At 39.4% G+C, this 23,363-nt stretch overlaps 1 protein-coding gene across 1 annotated transcript; it reads right to left on the bottom strand.

Moving 5' to 3' along the window:
- Positions 1-532: 532 nt before the first annotated feature.
- Positions 533-23,116, bottom strand: DAW1 (dynein assembly factor with WD repeats 1). The gene is made up of 13 exons (XM_035133427.3): positions 22,885-23,116; positions 19,479-19,551; positions 17,055-17,199; positions 12,898-12,956; positions 12,185-12,307; positions 11,569-11,668; positions 10,914-11,021; positions 9,461-9,567; positions 7,248-7,350; positions 5,917-6,031; positions 4,807-4,883; positions 2,120-2,282; positions 533-986 (listed from the first exon to the last, which is right to left on the bottom strand). Exons 1-13 carry the CDS (start codon positions 22,922-22,924, stop codon positions 952-954), a joined length of 1,248 nt encoding a protein of 415 aa, XP_034989318.1. The 5' UTR covers positions 22,925-23,116; the 3' UTR covers positions 533-951.
- Positions 23,117-23,363: the final 247 nt, after the last annotated feature.

The raw sequence follows: 23,363 nt of genomic DNA, 5'->3' as shown, positions 1-23,363 counted from the left end.
TTAAAAGTGAAGCACCCTTTGTAGCAGCTGAGAAAAACATTTGCCAAATGTTTGGTGCATACCCAACATCCATTATGCTGCTTCGTAGTGTGTGGCCTGAAGTTTAGGAACTAAGTGATTTAGGCTGAAGCTTAATAATGCATTTCAGATACAGTTTTTAAATATATTGTTGGTGACTCTAAGGCAGGCATCCCCAAACTTCAGCCCTCCAGATGTTTTGGCCTACAACTCCCATGATCCCTAGCTAACAGGACCAGTGGTCAGGGAAGATGGGAATTGTAGTCCAAAACATCTGGAGGGCCAAAGTTTGGGGATGCCTGCTCTAAGTCTTCAGGTTGGAAGAGACTAAAAATCCAATATGTAATAAGTTTGCTTTTTTTAATTGATGAGTAAATATAGAGCTATATGGCAGATTTTTTATTTATTTTTAAAGTTTTAATATGCACTTTCTCCAGAGGTTTCAGACAATACTTGAATAGACAGTTTTAATATATGCTCAACTGTCAATACTACATAAAGAGCTGAACTTCCATAGTGTTTTAAATATTTTTATTAAATAAAAATTCAGCATAGTAAAACTTATCCAACCAAATGTGAGAGGCATTCAAGTAATGCAATGCATTGCTAAGAAGATCACGGTGCTTCTCCCCCCGCCCGCCCGCCCCCCACTTCCCCCACCCAACTGGCCTAAAAACCATTACAAAGAAAACAATGCCACTTGTCACAACTAAGTCACTAACACATATATCAATGCTATTAGAGTGGAACCTATCACATAACTAGCTAACATTGCTAATTTCATGAGTCCAGGAAATAAGTCTACTTCAGTAACATTTTTTAAAAGGCAAAAACAGAAAACAGGTTTTTGAAGGGCTTAGTAGTTATTGCCTGTATAATAAGAAGCTCCTCATACAAAAGTCGCTGGGAAGTCAGGTCAGAGATTGTCCTCAATTAGCGCCATATCCTACATGTATTATCCTTGCTACCTAGAAAGAAAAGTAACATTTCAAATGTCATTCATATATCTATAATATAAAACTACAGCTTCCTGGGGCAGGAGACATTTCAAATACATCCCTCGCTCTCAAATTCATTGGCAATCTTGTCTTCCAACTCTGACGCGTTTGAATGAATTAACAGTTTAGCAAACGACACTTTGCAAACTACTCTCTTTTGAAAGAATGAGCCAACTGCACAGTAATAGAACACATGCTTTGTATATAGAATGTCCCGAGTTGAAGCCCAAATATCTCTAGATTTTAAAAAAAATCTCAGGTAGGAAGGCTGAGAAATTTCCATGCTTGACATCTTGGAGAGGCACTTAGTTTCAGAAAAGACAGAACTACGGAGCATAAGGCAGTTTCATATGTTCTGGGCTTTTAACAGGAACCCAACAGGCATACATTCAAAGGGTGCACCTTTTCTCATCACTAAATCTCTGTGCAGCCCATGAATATTTGTCTGCAATGTTGTTGCTAAAGGCATAGAGCTTCTATCAGGAAAAAAGGTGCCAACACAGATCAGTATCTTCCAGTGAATCTGAGGCTACCATCTAAGAATTGCCAACCTAACTCTTGTACAAATTCTAAACTAGTTGTGTTGAAATGCTGTAGAAAAGGTGTCTTAAATTTGGCTCTAGGATTACAATTGCCTTAGTAATGCTGCTATGACCCCATTCCTCTTCAATGTTGTAAAAACATCTCCACTGAAGAAAGAGGAAACCACCACCGGAATCAATGAGATACTAGCAAATAAAACGTATATAGCACAGGAAAATGTATTTAGCTGTTCAAATTTGCAGGTTGCCTTAATGCATCATCCCACTGAAAAGTTTAAAGAGTGGAGCCATATCTATTTGTTGAAACTTGTTGTTCAATGGCTGCCCTGTTTCCCCCACCCCACCCTACTTACTTAACCCAACTTCTCTAGGCCAGCACCCCGTTTTGAAACAATTCAACTAGTGTGGAAAAGCAATATGCCACAGAAACAGATATTTGATCCAGGTTTTCAACGGAATTGGACGTGATGAGGTATGACAACAGAAGCCAGGAAACTGTCCTTATTTGACATCACTTTGGTGTAAACACGTAGGACAATTTTCAATATAGCTGTTAGTTACCTGTAATGATTATATTGCCCTTGTAATTGAAAGCACACGAAAATATTTCATCAGTGTGGCCTTCTAGTATTTGAATGCATTGTCCTGTCTGAGGGTCCCAAAGCCGAGCTGTCTTATCTGAGCTGGCTGTAAGAATGCGACTGCCTTGAGGATTGAAACAGATCTTTTAAAAACAAAGAAACAAGAATTATTATTTTTAAAGAGGCAAGGAAGTGGCATTACTTATCTTAAAAGCTTGTCCACCATGGTTCACACAGGTTTGCAGTGTCTGGGACAACAGCCCCTGAATATATTTTGTCTTCCAGTTTCTATCTACAGGGGTAGATTCATAGGCTGGAGTGGGCTGATCAAGAAAAAAACCCTCCAAAGCCAGGAGCTTTCCTGCCTTTCATCTTAAAACAAGGGCATGTCACACATTATCTTGTGAAATTTGGGATTGATTCCAAGTTGACAAATATTCCCAAAGTGGCTCGATCATGGGTGGCTTCTGTGAATAAATTGTGGTTTTAATGCTAAACACGAGCCTTTCAAAAATCATAACACGTGCTGTACCCTATTTTATATTTGGGATTCCATTTCTGAGAACTAAATAGTAACTTATGAAACATTCCCAAGGAAACAATAGCAGAATTGCTATTGTTATTATCAGTTCCACAAGCCAGCACAATGACTTAAAGTGATCCAAGGCAGTAATCAAGGAGCTTGCTCAGGTAGGAAGGAATTGCCACCTCAAGATAATAATTCTGGGATTATTTAGGATTTATTTGTCAAATTTGTATCTGAAAATCACAGGACAGTTCACAACACAAAAATACTAGATGAAAACACAAAATGCATGATAAAAACAGAAACAAAAACAAACCAATAGCCCCCCTCCCACAAACACATTTAATATTCAGCTAAAGGTCTGGTTATAGAGAAACATTTTTGCTTGGAGCCTAAAGATATGCAGTGAAGGCACCAGGTGAGCAATGGAGAGAATAATGAATTACAGTTAACTAGTCGCATATGCAATGAGGAGTTCAGTAGCCAAATATAATTGTGACGTTAATATTAAGTTAGTGACTAGCCTCATGTCTGAAATTAACATTCCAAAAAATTAAAATTCTTTCTCATCCACCTGCACCTTTATTCAATAATTTCTGCCCTTTTCTCTCCTTTACCAAATAGGTCAGTTTAAGCCTAAGTGTTGCTCTGGAGGCTCCTTGCAGGCCTCCCAAGGCCTTAGTGCATCTCTTTAGTGCACATTCATGAGCCACGTAAACCGATTCTTGAGAGCAGCCCTTTAACCTTTACCTATTGCTGCCTCTCAACTTAGGGACACATCTGATAGCTGCATCATGACATTTGTCATTTCATATGTGCACAGCAAATGGGAAACATTAATGAAGTACATATAAAATTGTGGGATGTTATTTCCTTAGGAAACTCATAAAAATAACTTTAAAAAGAAGGAAGGGGGAAAAACCCAAAACCTTCCAAGGAAACCATTTTGTATTCTGTTTGAATAGCTTCCTGCTTTAAAAAAAAGTTATAGCATCAGTAGCAATTCTTCTACAATGCTTATTTATTTTATGTAAAATAATTATAATTGCTACTACTCTTTAAGCTTTGGACCTAAACAAGAAATTGGAAATGTTCATCTGCAAATATAATTTTATCCTTGCTATATTAGATTCATCATATCACAGTGCTGCCAAATTTCATCACACAGACACTAATATTTCCTTTAATCATCCAAACAGATACTGAACCTGTCACTGCTCTCCAAAAATTAAATGACAAAACAAAGTATCTAGCCAACAACACTGCCATAAATCAGGAAACATGTATGGGCTGCCTTCGTCTTGCTCATGCAGTATGGATTTAAGAACAACCTAAGCCTCTGTCTCTAACATATATATATACATTTATGTGAATATTCTCAATTTTATTTTATTTTTACCTTCAAGGTTAAACTGGCCTGAGGAAAGATTATGTTCAGCATATATAATATAGATAATTTAAAAGTTGACCTTCCTATGCTGCCCAAATTCCCTTTTTATAACACTATTAAAAGTAGGCCTACATTCTGCTGCTTCTTGTTACTATAAAGGTGCATCATCCAAGGATGTAAGAGAGGTGTAGTTTAGACTGTAGCTTTCTTATCATGTACACATTACCATATGAAACATGCATGAAAAACCACACTAAATATTGCAGCTGGAAAAGCCCAACACAGAGATACAATCTTGTTTAATGTTACTGTACTTAAAATTATAGGAAAGGAGGATGGCAGTAGAGTATTGCCCAATTTCACCAAAAAATCTTTCTATTCAAGTTAATAGATAACCTGAATGCCCTCAAAAATCTCACATAAATCTCAAAGGCTGACATCCCACCTCCAATTATTCAGGAGTAAGTCCCACAGGTCAGTGGTATGTACTTGCAGGATTGTTCCGCCAAACTACAAGAATGTTTTTCAATTGGCAGCTTTTATAAAAGAATACTAACCTCTGTACTTTCCTAACACACTGGAGACATAAAGGGATAAAACACTATAAAAAACAGCAAGGGGGAGAAGTTGCTTTCCTGGTCCATACTCAAGAACCGAGAACATACAAACAAGCAAAATGGCCAAAGCTAACTGTAATTTAGAACAACATTCTACTCGGTTCAGCAGTACAGAGAAATAAAACAACAGTTACCTTTGAAATTTCTCCTCCGTGGCCTTCAAGTTTTGATATACATTTTTTTGTTTCTGCGTCATAAACTCTTGCTGATCCTTAATAGAAAACAAACAAACAATCGTGCGTTTAGTATAGGCATTTACCTGTTGTGCTTAAATACATCTGCTATTTTATCAGGAACCAGAGACGGCAAATGTTAGAAATGACTGGCTGCAACTCAAAGCCCACTGATTTAGGAGTAGGGATAGGTGAATCTGTCAATTTTGGTTTCCCTTAAGTTTCTCATTTTTCAAATCTTAAGTACAGTTCTCAACGTTTCAGTATCAGTTGGCAGATTTTTAAAAAAAGTTCTCATGAAAATTCATCAGCCTTTTCAAATATATCCTAATATACACATTTTTGTATACAACTTCCCCTAATACAATGCATTTTTGCAAAAATATATTCACTAATAAAACGTAATATTGTTTTCAACAAGATATGTTTATATATATACACTTTAGTATAAGCATTTTTGGCTGGACAGCTGCATTGCAAAATTCGGGGTTCAAATTTTGAAAGATGGTTGTGTTTACATTCTTGTATTGTTTGGGAAAGTATAAATTAGGTGGGTTTGCCTTCAAATGTAAACTGAATTGAATTTGTCCCCATCCCTATGTGGGAGGACCTACTGTTGCCATGCATACTCAGGTTAACATTGCATGGTCCTTATGAGAGGGCGGCACTCATACGGAAATGGTTTGGTAGATTATAGACTCATTAGACTGATCAGATATATGAGATAGGTTGGGGCAGAGTTAAATATCACAGCCCTGTGAGAAAGCTGCCAAAGAGCACATCACATAACACGTAAAAATGGCTCACTATATGGATATAATTGTTCCTTGGCGCTATTATGGAGGTTTTCCACAAGATTGGCTGTATTAGAAAACTTAGCCAGTTTCCAGAACATGCATTCACCTCACCAGAGTTCTTCTCTGAGAGGATTCTTTCTTTGCCCTCATGTGGAATCATCCACGATGCACAGAAGGAGCTACTGGGAGTTTCCATGTTACCCCTCAAGAGATGCTCTTCAAATCAGCTTTCACGGGATGAAGACATTTTAATAAAAAAATCAATTTCACCTACCATCAGCTGAGGCAGTTGCAATACGCTGGCCAGTGTAATCAAAGCAAACGTCTAATACTTCATCATCGTGGCCTGTTAATGTTGCTACACGCTTGCCAGTCAGCGCATTCCACAACTGCAATGTGGACAGAAAGCAAAATTGCAGGCAAATAATGACAGGGAACCCAAATCAGCTTCTTTATTTATTTGACTGAACTGCTTGCGGCCTGCGTAGCTAGTCGATCACTATTTGTTCTTTCATATGAGCACACAGATTTGGCAGAAAGCAAGGTTAACAAATATTTTGCTTGACATGTTACCAGCGCAAGCCAGATATCTCCTGGAAATCATTTCCATGCTAGCGGCTGATTCACAGATTCAACTCTTACACCAATAAAGGCTAGAAAAGAAAAGAAAAAAAGAAAAGAACTCCCCAGAAGTCAAAAATGTTGGTTCTTCTTTCCTAAACCAGGCTAGCCTATAATGTTCCTCTTATTTTCTGTATTTCTTTCTTTTGAAGTGTAATATTGCAAATAAGCTGGTGGGGCATTTTAAGAGAAAAGCTTTGGGCCATTTTTTTTTTAAAAAAAGATGGAATGGAAAGGAATTGGACTTTACTGTCCCGGACTGTCTGTCTATAAAATGGGTATGCATCCTTTTACCTTTCTGCTCATTTGGGAAGTATAGGGTTAATATGGAGTCTTAGCTGGTGCCCCAAGACTAATAAAATATCAAGGCATAGGGTCCAACATTGCTGATGTGACTAACTGTACATCTGTCTCTAGGGGTGGGGAAATTAAAGGCTCCCAGCTTCCTTGTTCCTGCAGTCTCTGGATGGATCAAATGACAGACAGGGAGAAGCTGTATAAGCAGGTGGATAGCCAAGAGGTGGGTTAACCAAGCAGATCTCAGGTGTTACACAGAGATTCTGGAGAGTTTGAGAGAAAGCCTTCAAGGAAGAAAGGCCGCCTTGTGAACAAGGAATCCTGCTAAGAGCCTGGTGAGTTTGGAGATTGTTTTGGTTTAGGCAAAGTGGATCACATTTAACTAATTTTAATTTATTTTTGCTCCAAATGAAATATTCTGGTTTTCTGCATCCAGCACTGAATGCATATTATCAGGCAGTGTACATGCCCTCAATTATTTTAAAGAGATGTAAGAGTAAACCTACACCTTTATTCTGTACCTGCTCTGGGGGGAAAGCTAATTTTTCCCACACTCCTTCATGCAGGCCAAGAAGAATGTATTCCTGGAATCAGACCTACAAATGTATGGATTAGTCAATACTATGATTATTTTTCGTATACTACTGAAAGCAATAAATCAGGTTAATAGGGATCCAACTATCCTACCATGCATGTTTTGTCCATCGATCCAGTGATTATGAGAGTGCAGTCCCAGTTGAACTGTGCACTACTTATTTCTGCACGATGGCCTATTAAAGTATGCATCCTCCTGCCAGGAGAGAATAAAAAAACATGTTATGTGGTTGATTCAAATATAAATGTATTATGCAAAGGGGCATCTATAAAAAGAAATAGACAAAATGCTACAGGTTAAATCTTTAATGTTTCCCCAGTCATTTACAGTGCAATCCTATGCATGCTTACTCGACAATAAAAGTCACAGTTCAATTAGGTGTCCTCCCAAATAAATATACATACCAGTAGGATTGCAGCCTTTGTATTACATTTTGACCTACACGTGCAAGTCTAAATCTTCAGAAGCCTCAGATCTGATTAACACAATTTTCTGTGGAAATTGTTAAGGAATCTTTTCCAGTGCTTAATCTTTCCATACACACACACACAAAATCTTTCCACACACACACACACACACACAAAATGTAAGTGATTGGATGCCAATTGCAAATACAATACTAGGCAAACTTGACAGTTTGTGTTTGGTTACTAAACACAAGTAAAATAAGCATGCTAAATTAGATTACTCTCTGGGGCATCGGAGGATTTTCCAATACAAACTAGAAATTTTCTGATGCCAACTACCGTATTTAGAATTAGCATCAGAAATTAGTGCATATTTGTAGCCGTATAATACACAAGGACACATGGTGGATACATATCTGGGAGTCTCAGCTGGTTATGACTCCCTAGCAACTATCCACTGCATGTTTAGAATTTTTTTTCAACCTAGATACAATTCCATTGCAAAACAAGGCAAAAAGTCTAATTCAAGTATTACTGGTTATCTCATAGATAATCAAGAGTGTACGATTACACAGGCAAAACATATAAAGTCACAGGACAATAATAGTTCACTCCTGTTGGCAGACCAATTCTGTATTACAAAGATATCTTCAAATGTGACATGAAGGATGGGCAAAGAAAAATGCTTCACCTGACATCATTTTGATGCCAGGCGATTCACAGGTGGGCAGCTCCATCTACCTGGCAGAGTGACCCGCTGAGGGCACGCTAATATATATTTCAGTTTGAAGAAAGTGTGAAAATTAGTTGTCAATGACCATTTTAGATTCTATAGGTTATAAAGCATTAAACCCTAGAAAACTTTAATAGTATGTATACTGCAGAGAATGTAAATCAGTGGGGTCACAGAATAGTCATCACTGCAATTCAAGAAACCATTAATGAATACCACTGCAGTCATACCACTCTCTCATTTTGTGTTTGTGTGTGTACACAATCAATCTTTAACGTGTGTTCATGTGTTTCCTATGGTTCAGTGCTTTATAACCTATACAACCATTCATGGGTGTTCCTTTATATAATACGTATAACTTGTGGTCCTTCTTAGACTGCACATAGACACACCTTAATTAATGGTTGCACCAAATGAAAACATCACAAAAGCAAATATTCTGGAAAAAAATATTCCTATTTGCTTGTGGTAATTTCAAAAAAATATTATATTAATGTTCACAAAACAATCACACTATTTAATTCAAATCATGTATTTATAATTATATTACCCCTTCAGTGATAACTTAAGATGGGAAATGAATGTTATTCCAGACTCAGATAAATTACTGCTGATCATCATAAGGCTTTTATTGTTTCTACCGTATCAATTTGACAAAATGTTATTCAGATGCATTAGTTTCATGATACTGAATAGGCCCATAGTTTCCCATGAAGGCTAGGGGTGGTCTCTTTGCAGACCTTGAATAGCACCTGCTAGTCAGATTTTGGTTTGATGGACCATTGGTCTAATTCAATATAAGAAAGCTCAAGTGCCATGATTATTCAATGCAAGCCTCCCAGGTGAAGAAGCAAAGGTGTAAGATTAATATCACAATATATATCCTCCACTGCTCTGCTATAATAACCTACATAACTTGCCAACACAGCGAACTATTATCTTAGCTCTCTGGCAGATGGATCTTTGAACTGTTGCTAGGGTGAATCGCAGAGAAGCAATATGCCTAATTTTCATCTTCCTGGTGTCTAGAAGCTCATTGTTGCTTGAAATGTATTAAATATGAACTAATAAAGGCAGGTTTATAATTTGAACAACTCTAGGGCCTGTATAGAATTATTTTAAGAGTTCTGTAAAGCATGAAATAAAACAAGATTTAAAATAGTACCTGCCCGAGCCAACATCCCACACTGCAACTGTATGGTCAAAGGAACCGGTGATGATTCTGTCTCCTGTAGTATTAAATGATAATGCAATAATCTCTGCAGAGTGCCCCTGAAGTTATACAAAGAAGGTTTAAAGTTTAAACAAAGATCTTTATGTAGAAATAATCTAGGACAGGCATAGGCAAACTTGGCCCTCCAGATGTTTTGGGACTACAATTCCCATCATCCCTGACCACTGGTCCTGTTAGCTAGGGATGATGGGAGTTGCAATCCCAAAACATCTGGAGGACAGAGTTTGCCTATGCCTGATCTAGGATTTATAAAGCTGTACAAACTTTAATGATTCTGTGTTCCGTTTTCTTTGTTACTATTATTTTATAGAACGCGATCCTGGAAAAAAATCCTTTCAGTTGTCTGTAAACATACAAACTTTATGTTTTATTCAAAAAACTCCCCCCCCCCAAAGATTCAAAAAAGAACATAGAAAATCCCAGTCTGGATGGGCAAAGTATCATGTAATGTAAGGTTCTGGGTCACTTCTAGACAACCTACTTATTGAGCATTCAGTCTCAGTTGCTTTCATGGAGGTTAGACAGTCAGCTATTATACTGAGCATTCATTCTGATTTCTTTGTGGGAAGGTTAATTAAATAACACTGATATCTGGATTCAAATTGTCACATTGAAATCATGAATCTCACTCAGTGACCCTGGGTCAGTTACTGTCTCCCACACTAGCCTACCTTACAAAGTTGTTACATATTTTTATATATTTCCCTGACCACCTTGGAGGAAAGGCAGGTAAAAAATGAAATTTTAAAAATTCAGCATCTAGCAGGGATAGAATTACACCAACATCAAAGGTTTGTGCAGATTTCTAAAAACTGTGAAGCAGCCAATAGCAACACCTGTCTACATGTATTTGTGATATTATTAAGAGAGCTCTCTTCAATCTTACAGGGTATATTATAACCCCTTTATTTGTAATCCCAGGTAATAATAGATCTGAAAGCAATTATACAGTGCCTTTGAGTGCAGGAGATGTTTCAAAGAATATTACCAGTCCATTTTAATAATAAAGCAGGTAATTCTACCTTGTAGTAGCAAAGCCACAGAATTAGGGAAAAAATTTTTATTTAGGCTGCAATCCTATTTACACTTGGCAGAACACAGTAGGATTTCCAAATAAATATGCATAGGATTTCTCTGCACTGCCAACCTAGCAGTTCGAAAGCACGTAAAAATTCAATGTTTTTTAATTAGTATCACAGCTTTCAGTCTTCCTTTATGTTTGCTTAATGCATTATTTAGCTACATATGCTAAGAGTTCTGTATAAATTCTCATCTCTGACTTTTGCAAATGAAAATTAAGAACTGCTCTTTTAATTAAGAACTGCTCTTTTAATAGCAATTTCGAAAAAACACCAAGTCATCACTAATAAGTGCTGCAACCTACTGTTAATCTGACTACTTCTTCTCCAGTCTGTATGTCCCATAATTTAGCTGTGGTATCCATACTTCCAGTAGCAACCAATGTACTTTGAAGATTAAATGACAAGCAAACCTGTTAGAAAAAGAGAGAGAAGGAAAACCGTTAGAAGAAATTCTTGGATTTTCTGTTCTCCTACTGGTCAGTCACAATATGTTAGAGCGTGACAGTAACTGTTTCCAGTCATTGCCCCATTGACTGTTAATAGGCCTGTAAAATAAAACATAACAGCCATAAGATCATAGCTGGTAATAAACCTTCACTCATTTGATTGCTTGGAATATCTTGGGGTTCAGGAAGGAATTTTACTCTCACAATTAGAACGTGTGGAGGGAGAATGTCCATTTTAATTAAAAGCAGCACATTCTACCTTGTAATGATAACGCCACAGAATCAGGAAAAATATTTTACAGCAAACGTGGCGCTACCACTGCTCCATATCTTCACTTAAGTAGGTACAAATTATCGCCCCAGATTTTTTTGGGAATAGTAGCATGTAATGTACTTGTTAACATAGTTTCACTGAGAATAACAGAAAAAACAACACTTAACTTTAAAGTGGTTTTTAAAAATTAGATCGTTCCATATATAGTGATGATTATTCCAAAGGTCCTGTACTCACTATTTCTGCTGTGTGTCCCCTAAAGGTGTAATAGCACTTTCCTGTGTCTACACTCCATAATTTGCAGGTCTTGTCAAATGATCCAGTCGCAATCTTGTCACTAAATTTTAAAGAATGAAACAGAGTACAGGGGGAACGTACAAAAATGATTTACAGAGAAAAATAAAAATGATTTAGATGTAGAGTACCAAAGAACGTGGTGGCGCGTGGTGCTGTGGGTTAAACCACTGAGCCTAGGGCTGGCCGATCACAAGGTCGGCGGTTCGAATCCCCGCGACGGGGTGAGCTGTTGTTGCTTGGTCCCAGCTCCTGCCAACCTAGCAGTTCGAAAGCACATAAAAATGCAAGTAGATAAATAGGTATCACTCTGGCGGGAAGGTAAACAGCGTTTCCGTGCGCTGCTCTGGTTCGCCAGAAGCGGCTTAGTCATGCTGGACACATGACCTGGAAGCTGTACACCGGCTCCCTCGGCCAGTAAAGCAAGATGAGCGCCGCAACCCCAGAGTCGTCTGCGACTGGACCTAATGGTCAGGGGTCGCTTTACCCTTTACCAAATAAATAATGTGCTGAGGCCATCTAGGGCTTTAAAGATCAAAGATTCTAAAAAGTTGCATACCCATATGGATTATTGAAAGCAATTGCATAGACCACATTCCTATGTCCTTCCAGAGAACGTAACTCTTCTCCTGAAGCAGTGTCCCAAAGTTTGCATGTTCTGTCATAGCTTCCAGTGATAAAACTAGAGCGGACAAGAAGAAAAGAAGATTTAATAAATATTTCTTCCCTGTTCCTCACCCCACAATTTAAGCCACTGCTGACTACATTGCTAAAACATTTCAGATGGATCAGAAAAAATACAACTTCTTCTGAAATTACTCTCAAAATATTACACATTACTACTGTCTTCTAAGTTCCTCTCAATTAATGACATAAAAAAAACCATGTTGGGTTTTTGTTGTAATTTACGTATTTCCCCTGCTCCCCATTCACTTTTCTCAGTTGATCAGATGAAGGATCAAAGAATAGGCAAGAAGAGTTATAAGGAGAACTGAGGATTTAATACAAGGGGAGGGAGGCAAAACAAGAGATATCGTACATTTTTCACTGTCATTTTGCTCTATTTTCTTTTACAAAATAAGAATTGTTACTAAATATGTTGGATTTTTGCTTTTCCGATCCTACTAATTATCTTAATAACCCTTTTTTTGAACCAGAATCTCAGCAGAGGAAATTACAGACTATAAAATACTATACTGTACAGTATTCAGTTTATATTTAGATAAGCCTTGGTAGATCATGCATAGTTTGAATTTAAACACCCAAACTTACCAAGAACCTGATTTGTTAAAGGCAACATTAGTCAGTGGCAATATATGAGCCCGGAGTACCTGAAATTAGAAAATAAAGGTAGTATAATTTTCTTTACATTCCTAGGTATTCACCTTCACAAATCTTAAATACTTAAATATTATTTTAATCAATGGGAATGGCTAAACTAAAGTTAAGCACTTTTAAGTCACATTGATCTCAGTAGTGTTGTTTTAAGAATACATTTACTTTTCCTATTGAACTCAACGGGGCTTTGGCTAGACTAGGCCCATTTGGATTAAAACGTTATGCTATAGCAGCGTGTTGTATCCATGACACATTCAAACCCCTATTAAGTTACGACAGCTTGCTACTATGCTGGGAACACCACCAACAAAAAACCTTTATCACCCAGGAAACTGCAAAGAAAGGTATAGGTTTAAACCAACTCTGTGTCTTCATTTAGGAGGTGTTGCTGGCAACTGCAATGTGCTATGAATTGAAAATGCAACACTAGTCCTCTTTCCAATTATACTCTGCATACCCTTAATTATTCCTTACAGTCAATAGATTTGTGTAGTTCTTATTACTGCACAAGCAGCACTCTTTATTACAAGGATGGGAACGCTCAGACCTGGGGACCAAATACAGCCCTCCAGACCTTTCTATCTCACCCTCAGGACTCTCACCAGGCCTCACCCCTTCCCCTGATCAATAGCCCTGATCTGTAGCCTCCTTGAGTCCTTTGCCTCGCTGAGATAATGCTTCTTGTCTGCCTGGGTGAAGGATTAACAGATGTATGTGTGGATACAGAAACCTGTTGTTATTGCATGGCTAGAATGTAGCGTGCTGTACAAAGGAAAGAAGCACACTGATGGCTCTGGATTCCTCATCCCTGCTTTGGTACAATTCAGGTAAAGTCAGTTTTGTCTGTACTGTAACTTTCTTGTAACAAACCTTTGAGTAATTAACTATACATATCCATTATTCCTTCTTCCAATACTATTACAATCTCAGATATTCAAAGCTCAACTGTCAGAACTGGATCCATGCCTCTAGGTGAATTAGTGGAAGGTACTGTATAACTCTTAAAAGATTTATCTACAACCAGGGCCGGCTCTACATAGCCCCCCGGTGGCGCAGTGCACCATGGCGGGGGGCTGGTAAGCTGGGCGCTGGCCTGGCAAGGAGGGCGCCGCGCGGCAAAGCCGCGCGGAAACCAATTGCGCCCTGCGAGGGCGGGGTGGGCGGCGGAGCGATCTCCGCCCCTCAGCACCAGGGCGCGCAATCTGCTCAAGACGGCCCTGTCTACAACGCCTGAATTTGAACCATCTTGACAAAACAAAAGGGAATATAGTTTTGGAATTATGAAGTAGCCTGTCTGTGGGGTCATGAACCAACCAAGTTCAACATTTATTTTTTAATTAACAAAATAGCAGTCAAATTAACAATGTGAAAGTGTGGAGCACTGCAATGACATTACACTGAGAGCCAGTGTAGTGTAGTGGTTAAGAGCAGTGGACTCGTAATCTGGTGGACTGTGCTCGCTTCCCTGCTCCTCCACATGCAGCTGCTGGATGGCCTTAGGCTAGTCACACTTCTCTGAAGTCTCTCAGCCCCAGTCACCTCACAGAGTGTTTGTTGTGGGGGAGGAAGGGAAAGGAGAATGTTAGCTGCTTTGAGACTCCTTCGGGTAGTGATAAAGTGGGATATCAAATCCAAACTCTTCTACATCAGTGTAATCACCTTTCTAAAAGTGAAAATAAGTCAGTATTCAAGAAGCTGGTGTTAAGACAATGACTAGAAAGAAAAACTATTTCTGAGGCCAACTGTGTGAAAGCACTTAAAAACTCTTAAAGTAGAGCACAAATAGTGAGAGAATGTGAGAGACACCCCTTCCTTATACATATTATCAAGAGCAGATTGCACCAACATTGGATCTGTGGATCTGGGTACAAAGATAGAACATATTCTCAAGCATGCATGAGATGTTTTGTGAGTGTACCTAATTTGACATATTTTCATCAACAGTCAAACTCACTGCTGTCTTTCCACAAACAGCTTTTTACTGGTCTACAGCATGGAGCAGCTCAACCTTCACAACAGATCCCCCACCCCACCCTGCACCCTGCTCAGAAGCAGAAAACAGCCTTATATTGCTAGACAAAGGATACAGATCACTTTTCACTGCTTGGGGAAAAGGGGGCCATGAAAAAATCAGCAAAAAAGAAAGCCTCTCCCAAAAATTGACTAACTTATTGAGTTCAGTGTTGTGCTGTTCTTTAAAACCATCAGATCCCCAAATTTCAGCAACAGACTGTCTGTCAGCTGGTGCTCTAGAAGAGACAAAGATCCTCATGTGTAGATAAACCTCATGCTGCTAGATGGAAGGTAGTATGCTGTTCTTAAGAGATCTATCCACACTCTTTGACATCAAATGCAGATGCAGAAGTGATACCAGTAATAGCTCTGGTTCATATTTAAATCAAATTTTCCCACACACCTATTCTACATAGAGACCATCCCTTCATGTAGTCTTCCTATGATTTCCCTCCTACCCCCATACAAACACAGGCTTTCTGAGAGTCTGTGCTGATTGTAAATCAGCCCTTAACCACATGATGCAGCAAGGATATGTACATCAAGCACTACAACTTATTTTCCAACATGCTCGATTACTTGTATGTATTGGTCAGCTCCCAGTGCCAGTCTCTTTCAGCAGAGATAACCAAGGGAGTGATGAGTGAGCTCCCTGGAGAAGCTAGGCTCTGGCTGAAATCCTATTTCTGAAAATCAGCAGCAATTAACTTGCTGTTTAGGTAACTCAACACTGCCATCTGGCAGTGTGAAAAAGGTACTGCAGATTGTGGAAAAGCTACTGAGACTGACAACAGACAAAACACCCCCAATTCCACCACCCACAGGAGTTGTGGTTGTTATTAAATGTATTACCCGCCCCTCATCAGCAAGTCCCAGGGTGGGTTGCAACAATTTAAAATCAAATAATAAACACAGTTAAAAACAACTTGCAGTCACAGAATCAGAACTGTGTGAGAATTAATATATTCATGTGATCTGTTGTCAGAACAGAATATTAGGTACAAAGCCCAAAACCACTGCACTCAGGCTTGGCCTTCCAGATGACATCTTCCCCTGAGCTCATGGGGCGCAGAGGCAGTGGCAGTGCTGTAGTCATCAGGGCAATGGCAGTGAGTCTGGGAGAGCTCCAAGCTAGCCAAAATGGCCCAATAAGTTATTGTCACCACTGGGAGGACACCACTGCCTCCACCCCACTCACAAGTTACCACTTGCTTCTACTTACACCTTTACAGAGTCTGTGGACCAGGGCTGCACAACCTGAGAGGCACCAACCCGAATGCAGCCCATATTCATGCATGGTGTTCCACTAGGAGTTTGATAAAGCTGCTTCTTCTGCCAGCCAGGAGCAGCAGAAATTGAACTTGAAGCAAGCCACAATACATTGCTAATTGGCATTCTCTTGGGAAACTGGGACACAACCAGCTCAGGCCTGCTTACCCAAACACAGGAAACACCAACATGTAAATTACCACGTTCCTCACTCATAAGCTGCTTCAGTATACTCTAACGCGATCCTTAGAGTACATATTCAAATAAAAAACTAACACCTGCAATGGAATGTTGCTGTGTATCCTTAAAAGGGTGCCAGCCAGCCCTGCCCTCCTCCAGAATTCCATCCCTACAACCTATTATCTATTGTTGTTGTTGTTTAGTCGTTTAGTCGTGTCCGACTCTTCGTGACCCCACGGACCATAGCACGCCAGGCACTCCTGTCTTGCACTGCCTCCCGCAGTTTGGTCAAACTCATGTTCGTAGCTTCGAGAACACTGTCCAACCATCTTTTCGTCTGTCGTCCCCTTCTCCTAGTGCCCTCAATTATCTATTATCCCTCCATAAATTCCATGGCTACAGAGCATGCTCACTGGATTGTGTGAGGGTCTACTGCAAACATCTGTTTATGCAGCATAAGCAGGCTGGTATCTCCTCCTTTCTCAGCAACCCTGTTTTGGCTCCATTTCTGCCAGCTCCCACAATGACCTGAGAGCAGGACAGTTTAACCAACAGCCATTTAAAACCTCTAGTTTCTGTGTATTTATGTAACTGAAAGCAAGTATCAGAAATTATCTCATGACTCTTACCTTAAAAAGATAAAATTTGTGGTCCACCTGTTGTCCTAGTTTCTCTTGCAGTCGCAGTATTAAATGTACAACCTGGTCTTTACGTGATGCTGTGATGAGAGGTTCTGCTTTTCTTATATCTGCTACTAAGGCTTCTACATCTGTACTAAAGTAGAATAATGTTTAAATATATTAAAACACAATTTTCATCTCCTGAAGTTAAGAGAAAATTAAATCCTTCTGTTGCTTGTATCAACCAGGGTGAAAGGGGGAAGGGGAGTCATTCTGACATTTTCCCATGTGCCAACTGCAGATATTATCCTTCAGAATAAGGGCAAAGTACCTGTGGGTCTCCACAGATGTCTTTTATTTTATCTTTCCATAAAAACAGATGTACATTGATTTACATTGAACTCTATGGGATTTACTTCTGAATAAACACATAGAGGATTGGGCTATGTCATAGAAGCCTCAGACCACACATCAGTCAGGAAGATAGATACAAAATTTCTTGCCCCCCACATAAGAAGTAGACAGCCACTGGAAATTCCTGAGTTCACCTAGAACAGGCATAGGCAACCTTGGCTCTCCAGATGTTTTGGAACTACAACTCCCATGATCCCTGACCACTGGCCCTGTTAGCTAGGGATCATGGGAGTTGTAGTTCCAAAACATCTGGAGTGCCAAGATTGCCTATGCCTGACCTAGAAATACCTAATCCACACCAATTGTAAAACTATTTTTTCTAGGTTAGGCCTTGCATCTTTTGAGTATAAGACAGGTTTCCAATTTTTCAGTCATTTTATTTACAAATTTAATGTAATGTACTTGAATTTTAATGTAATATAATGTACTTGAATGTGATTAATTTTGAATATTCTGTATGTTTAGGTCTTTTCTAGTGACTTGTTTATGCAGGTTTTAAAACAAGTGGTCAGCTCTACTCTGCTGCTTGAATTTAAATAACCTCAGTGACAGCACTCATATTTGTTTTTTGTTTTAATTTCAAACAACATGCTAATTTGTCAAAAAATATCACAGTCTTAAAAAGTTTAAACAAAATAAAAAATCCTTCCAGTAGCACCTTAGAGACCAACTCTAAGGTGCTGCTGGAAGTATTTTTTATTATTATTTTTTGACTGCGTCAGACCAACACGGCTACCTACCTGTAACTTTAAAAAGTTTACTTTGGCATTGTGTTTCTCAGGGTTAGTCATGGGAGGTAAGGAGTTAAAATTCTCTTTAAGCTGAAAAAACAAATCCTCTAAAAATAATCACAAAGCTTTTGGTATGTTAAAAGCACAGCAGCATCACAGGGAACAAATATACAATTTACAAAACTAGATCCTGTTTGTGAAGGATTTCCGTATGGATAGTCTCAATGGTGAAGGATATATGTTCCACTAGGGAATATCATCCATTGAACAAATGGAATTTGTCCAGTATGTTTTCCATACAGGTCACTGACATGCTCAAGGACTACATTTGTTAGGTATGCTAGCAAATGTATATTACATATAAGATGCTGAGTTGGATCCAGATGGAAAGTTTAGCTCCACTGAATGCTTTAGTCACACTGAAATAAATATAGGACTTAAAGCTAGCCATCATGACAACCTTATCCCAATTATTTCAAGGGGACTTCAGTATAATTAATCTAAATCTAACCCAATGTCTGTTTTCTGAAAAGTTTCTTTGACATATTCAATTTAGCACAGGAAAGTTCCCAGGATCAAGTCTTAATTGTGGCTTTGAAAGACGCCTTTTGCATGCTCCTGCCAGTGCACATCAAGTAATCAAGGCAGAGGTGTGCAAGAGAGGTTTACAACAAATATGAACACCAAAGCTAATATATATCTTTATATGTCTAATTCAGATACACTTTATGAATGCTGGAGATCTTCTTACAAGACATGAAATGCATCTTATATTTGTTATTCACATATATCCCATTGTGGGAATACAAAGTTTTAGAACATAGGAAGCTGCCTTACACTGAGGAAGACCATTCATCCATCTAGCTCAGTATTTTCTATGCTGACTGGCAGCAGTTTTTCAGAGTTTCAGACAGAGTCCCTCCCAACCTCACACGGAGTTGCCAGGGATTAAACCTGGAACCTTCTCTATGAAAGGCTACAGCCCTTTCCAAAAATGCTGTAATTTCAGCAGTTGTGAAATGGAAACCACACACCCTTGAATTTTCAACCCTATGAAGTTTTCATTGAAAGTAGCAGTGATATTGCTAGATATGCCACAAGAGATAGGATTGGGCACTAACACCTCAATCTTAAATGACTGACTTGGAAGAGGATGATTTGACAGCATGATTGTCTTATTCCATATGACCAAAACACTGTAATACATTTCTTAGCTGTTTAGCAGATTTGTATATACAGTATTAGTAAAGTTGTTCTGTTTCAATATACAACAAAAGATAATACTCACGCAGCACTGAGATCCAGTAAATCTATAGATTTGGTTTTCACTTCCCCACCTTGAACATATTCCAAAATAATGCCTTTGAAGAAGCAAAACAAGACAATTATTAATTGAGTATCAAGCTAGGTTCTGATGGCACACAGTACAAAGACTGACCTTCTCTTTGATAAAAAAAATCCTATTGATTTCAGTAGCAACACATCTAATTTAAACCATATAAGGGAGCAGAATCAGGCAGACATATTGTCATTTTCTGTAGTGACACATGGTAAGACACAGGTCAGGGGCCAAAGAACTGTGAAACCAGATGCATATGCTAAAGGCTCTTTGGACTTATGGTCTTCAACAGCAACCCCCATTCCACATGACAAGCTGCTTTTCAAATGGGAGGGTGTTGTGATATGGCTTGAGGATTTCCTGTTCAAAGGGGAAATGCCCAAAATTCCACTGTTCATGTACAAGCCCACACAATCCTACACCTTCTCAGATGTCCCTTTATGTGCAAAGGATTCCCAGTCACTGAAGCAGCTCTTTTGAACTTCAGCTAGTCTTCACATAGAAAAAATAAATACTGACTCTTATAACCAATGTAATTATTCATAATACATACAGAACTCTGGATCATCCGATAGAACACCACATCATTAACTTATGGAATTCTCTGGCACAAGATAAGAAAATGAGAACAGGAAAAAGGTCCAGGAAACAGCAGAAGTACTACTGTAAATGGAGGAGGAAGCTTTGCAAGTGTTTTGTTTTTGTTTTAAATAAAAAGGTAGATCAACCCTGCCAAGGTGAATGAAACATACAAAATTTAAAGGCTTTGTAAAATAGGGGGCAATCATTGTAACTCTCTCACACTGATGTTACAAATACAATCCATGTACATACACAACACAGCAGAAGCTCTAATTAGTAAAAGAACCCAATTTTCCAGCAACAAAACTGAGTGGTGCAATATGTGATGCCCCTGAAACAGAAATGCTTCTTTTAGGAATACTGTACCAGTGTGGTTCCTGCTACAGCTGAGTTACAGTACTGTAGCTTGCATAAGCCCACTTGTGTTTGCTCATGGCAAAGGTTCAAACACTTTAAATGGGTATTTGCTGGTCTGAGTAATAGACCTGGGAATTCAAAGCTTACCCTCTAAGCCACTATACTGCACCACTGCCTAATACAAAGTCTGCTTGATTAAACAGATAAAACTGAGTACTACAGTACTTCAGAAGCCCTATGGATAGACGCCAAGACTCTGAAGATGCTGAGAGTAATTAATAATTATGTCCGAAGGTACCTTTTTAATATTAAAAAATGCAGTCACACTGGTGTAAGGTAGTTTAAGTAGTTAAACTAGTTTATGCATCAATAAAATTCTCAACTAGTGTTGAGAAGCAAGTATTAATGCTTCTATTGCAAGTTATGTCCAAATAAGTTTTTTAGAAGATTTCTGTTAAATAAATGGTCATGGCCATCTAAGACTGATACTTTCAGGTTACTGTAGGATCATAGCCCAAACAACTGATAGTATAGAAAAGCAGAAGCTACTTCACCAACTTAATTTACCAGTTTGAGATCTTCCAAATATAAAAGTAAATCTGAAAAATATGACACCCTGTCTAATACATACAACTGAAATATACATAGAAGCAAACTGACTGCCACATTACCTTTATTGCATTGTGTGTGTAATCCAGTTACAAATAATTTGTGGATTCTGTATTAGGCTAATACTTTGATATTAGTCTGTTGTTCCCTATAGGAAACAGTATGATATATACCATTATTTGGCTTACGACTGAATTGTCAATGTTACACAAATGTTTGTAACACTAGGGATTTAGTAGAATGCAGCTTTTCTGCAAGTCACCTCAGACATCAAATCATAAGTAATAAATCATTTCAGCTGACAGCAGCTATGGCTTTTTATCTACCCATGGTGCACAACCATGAGCTGAGTACTTTATGTTCCTACGGTCTGTCATATGCTAAAGTTATCTTGGTTACCATAAGGTACTTTTAGTTAAAACTCCACAACTATTAAATGCCAAAAGCCTATGCACTGACTTCAGCAGAGTGGTCAATATAACTGTCCATCAGAACCATCTAAATGTCATCCTAGGCAACCACAAGATGAAGCTGTCACAGATAGAAAAGGTCAGACAAATAGGACCCGATTATTTTATTTATGACATTTATATTGCATCATTTATCCACAACACTGAATGCAGCACACATGATTTTCTTACCCATCCTATCCTCACGACAACCCTAAAAGGTAGGTTTGGGATGAGATAGTCACTTGGAAAGCTTAATGGTTGAGTTGGGATTGGCCCCTGGATAAGTGGTACCTCGGTTTTAGTACACAATTGGTTATAGAAGTCTGTACTTAACCTGAAGCGTACTTAACCTGAAGCGAAATTTCCCATTGAAAGTAATGGAAAGTGGATTAATCCGTTCCAAACGGTCCACGGAGTACTTAACCTGAAGCGTACTTAACCTGAAGTGAACTTTCCCATTGAAAGTAATGGAAAGTGGATTGATCCATTCCAGACGGGTCCACGGAGTACTTAAACTGAAAGTACTCAAACCAAAGCGTACTTAAACCAAGGTATGACTGTAGTAAACTAGCACTCTTAACCATGAGACCACACTGGCCCTCATTGTGCATTATTCTGGTACATCTTCAATGTGCGGGACTCATTCACAAAAGTGCATTTCATGAGGTAAGTTCCATCTTTGAGCACTTGCAAGTCACTTTTCTTTTTGAAGTCTCCCCCCCTTCCTGCGTTTGCCTTTGATTCCCCATTAGCTATTAATTTAATTTCTAAAATGCACAAGAACATGTTTGAAACAAGTTTCCCCCCCAAAAGTAGGCAAGGTTACTTAAGAGTTAAGGAAAAGGCACTCTGCACAACCTCAGATAAACTATGTTTCTATTGTTGTTATTTCACATTTCATGCTCGAGGCTGCAATCTTGTGCTCGCTTATCGATTTTGCTTGCTTGCTTACTTACTTCTTTAGAAGCATTGCCAGTCCGCCTTTCCATGCAATATGTTAAACGCATTAAACCTACTACGGAGCAAGCTCTCATTGAAGACTGAATACAACGGAGCTTATTTTCCATTCCACACACCTGCTGAGCAAATAAGTTTCGGGGCTCAACCCTTTCAATTAAACCTTTTCCCCCCACTCTGCGACTCTTTCCCCTCCACATTTGTGTTTCCCGGGGTGTGATATGTGTGTGTCATTGTATATATCTATATCCGTTAACCCTTTCGCCCCCGACCCCACCATCCCCGCCTTTCCATCGCCCACGCTTGCCCGCCGCACGTAAGGCTTCCCCGTCGCCATTCCCCCGCTCCCCAACTTTAACATTGACCTCCACACTGCCCTGCCCTGCCCCATTCCGCACCCGGCGGGTAATATCTTAGCAAGAACCGCTTCAGCTTCATCTCGTCCCGGGCGGCCGAGGCCTCCAAGCCGGCGCCGTTGTCATAGGAACCAGACAAACCGACGCTCTCCGCAGCGCGCAGGCGCGGCCCGGGACCACCCCCGCCCCCTCTCCTTCGCCGCCCGCAGCTACTCCGGCTCCGCCCTCAGAGGGCTGACTTGCAGGGGTCGGGGCGAGAGGCTGCATTGTGCGCGAGCGCCGTGGGAGCTTGGCGCGTTTTTTGAGCCCGTTGCTATGGCAGCAGGGCGTGAGGGGATAAGTCACTTGCTTCCCGTTGCCTCACAGTGGAGGTTTTTTTTAGGGGGGGGGGAGTCGTAAGAGGAGTTAGGAGAGGAAACCGCGCCAGAGGGTAAGGGAGGGGATTGCATCGCGATGCTATGAACCATTATAGCGCCTATAGTAGCCCAACTGACTTCAATGAGGCTTGCTCCTAGCTAAAA

Source organism: Zootoca vivipara, chromosome 5 (assembly GCF_965207765.1).
Source record: "Zootoca vivipara chromosome 5, rZooViv2.hap1.1, whole genome shotgun sequence".
NCBI classification, from domain to species: domain Eukaryota; kingdom Metazoa; phylum Chordata; class Lepidosauria; order Squamata; family Lacertidae; genus Zootoca; species Zootoca vivipara.
The sequence above is the reverse complement of the archived record's forward strand: the minus strand, read 5'-3'. Positions and strand labels throughout refer to the sequence as shown.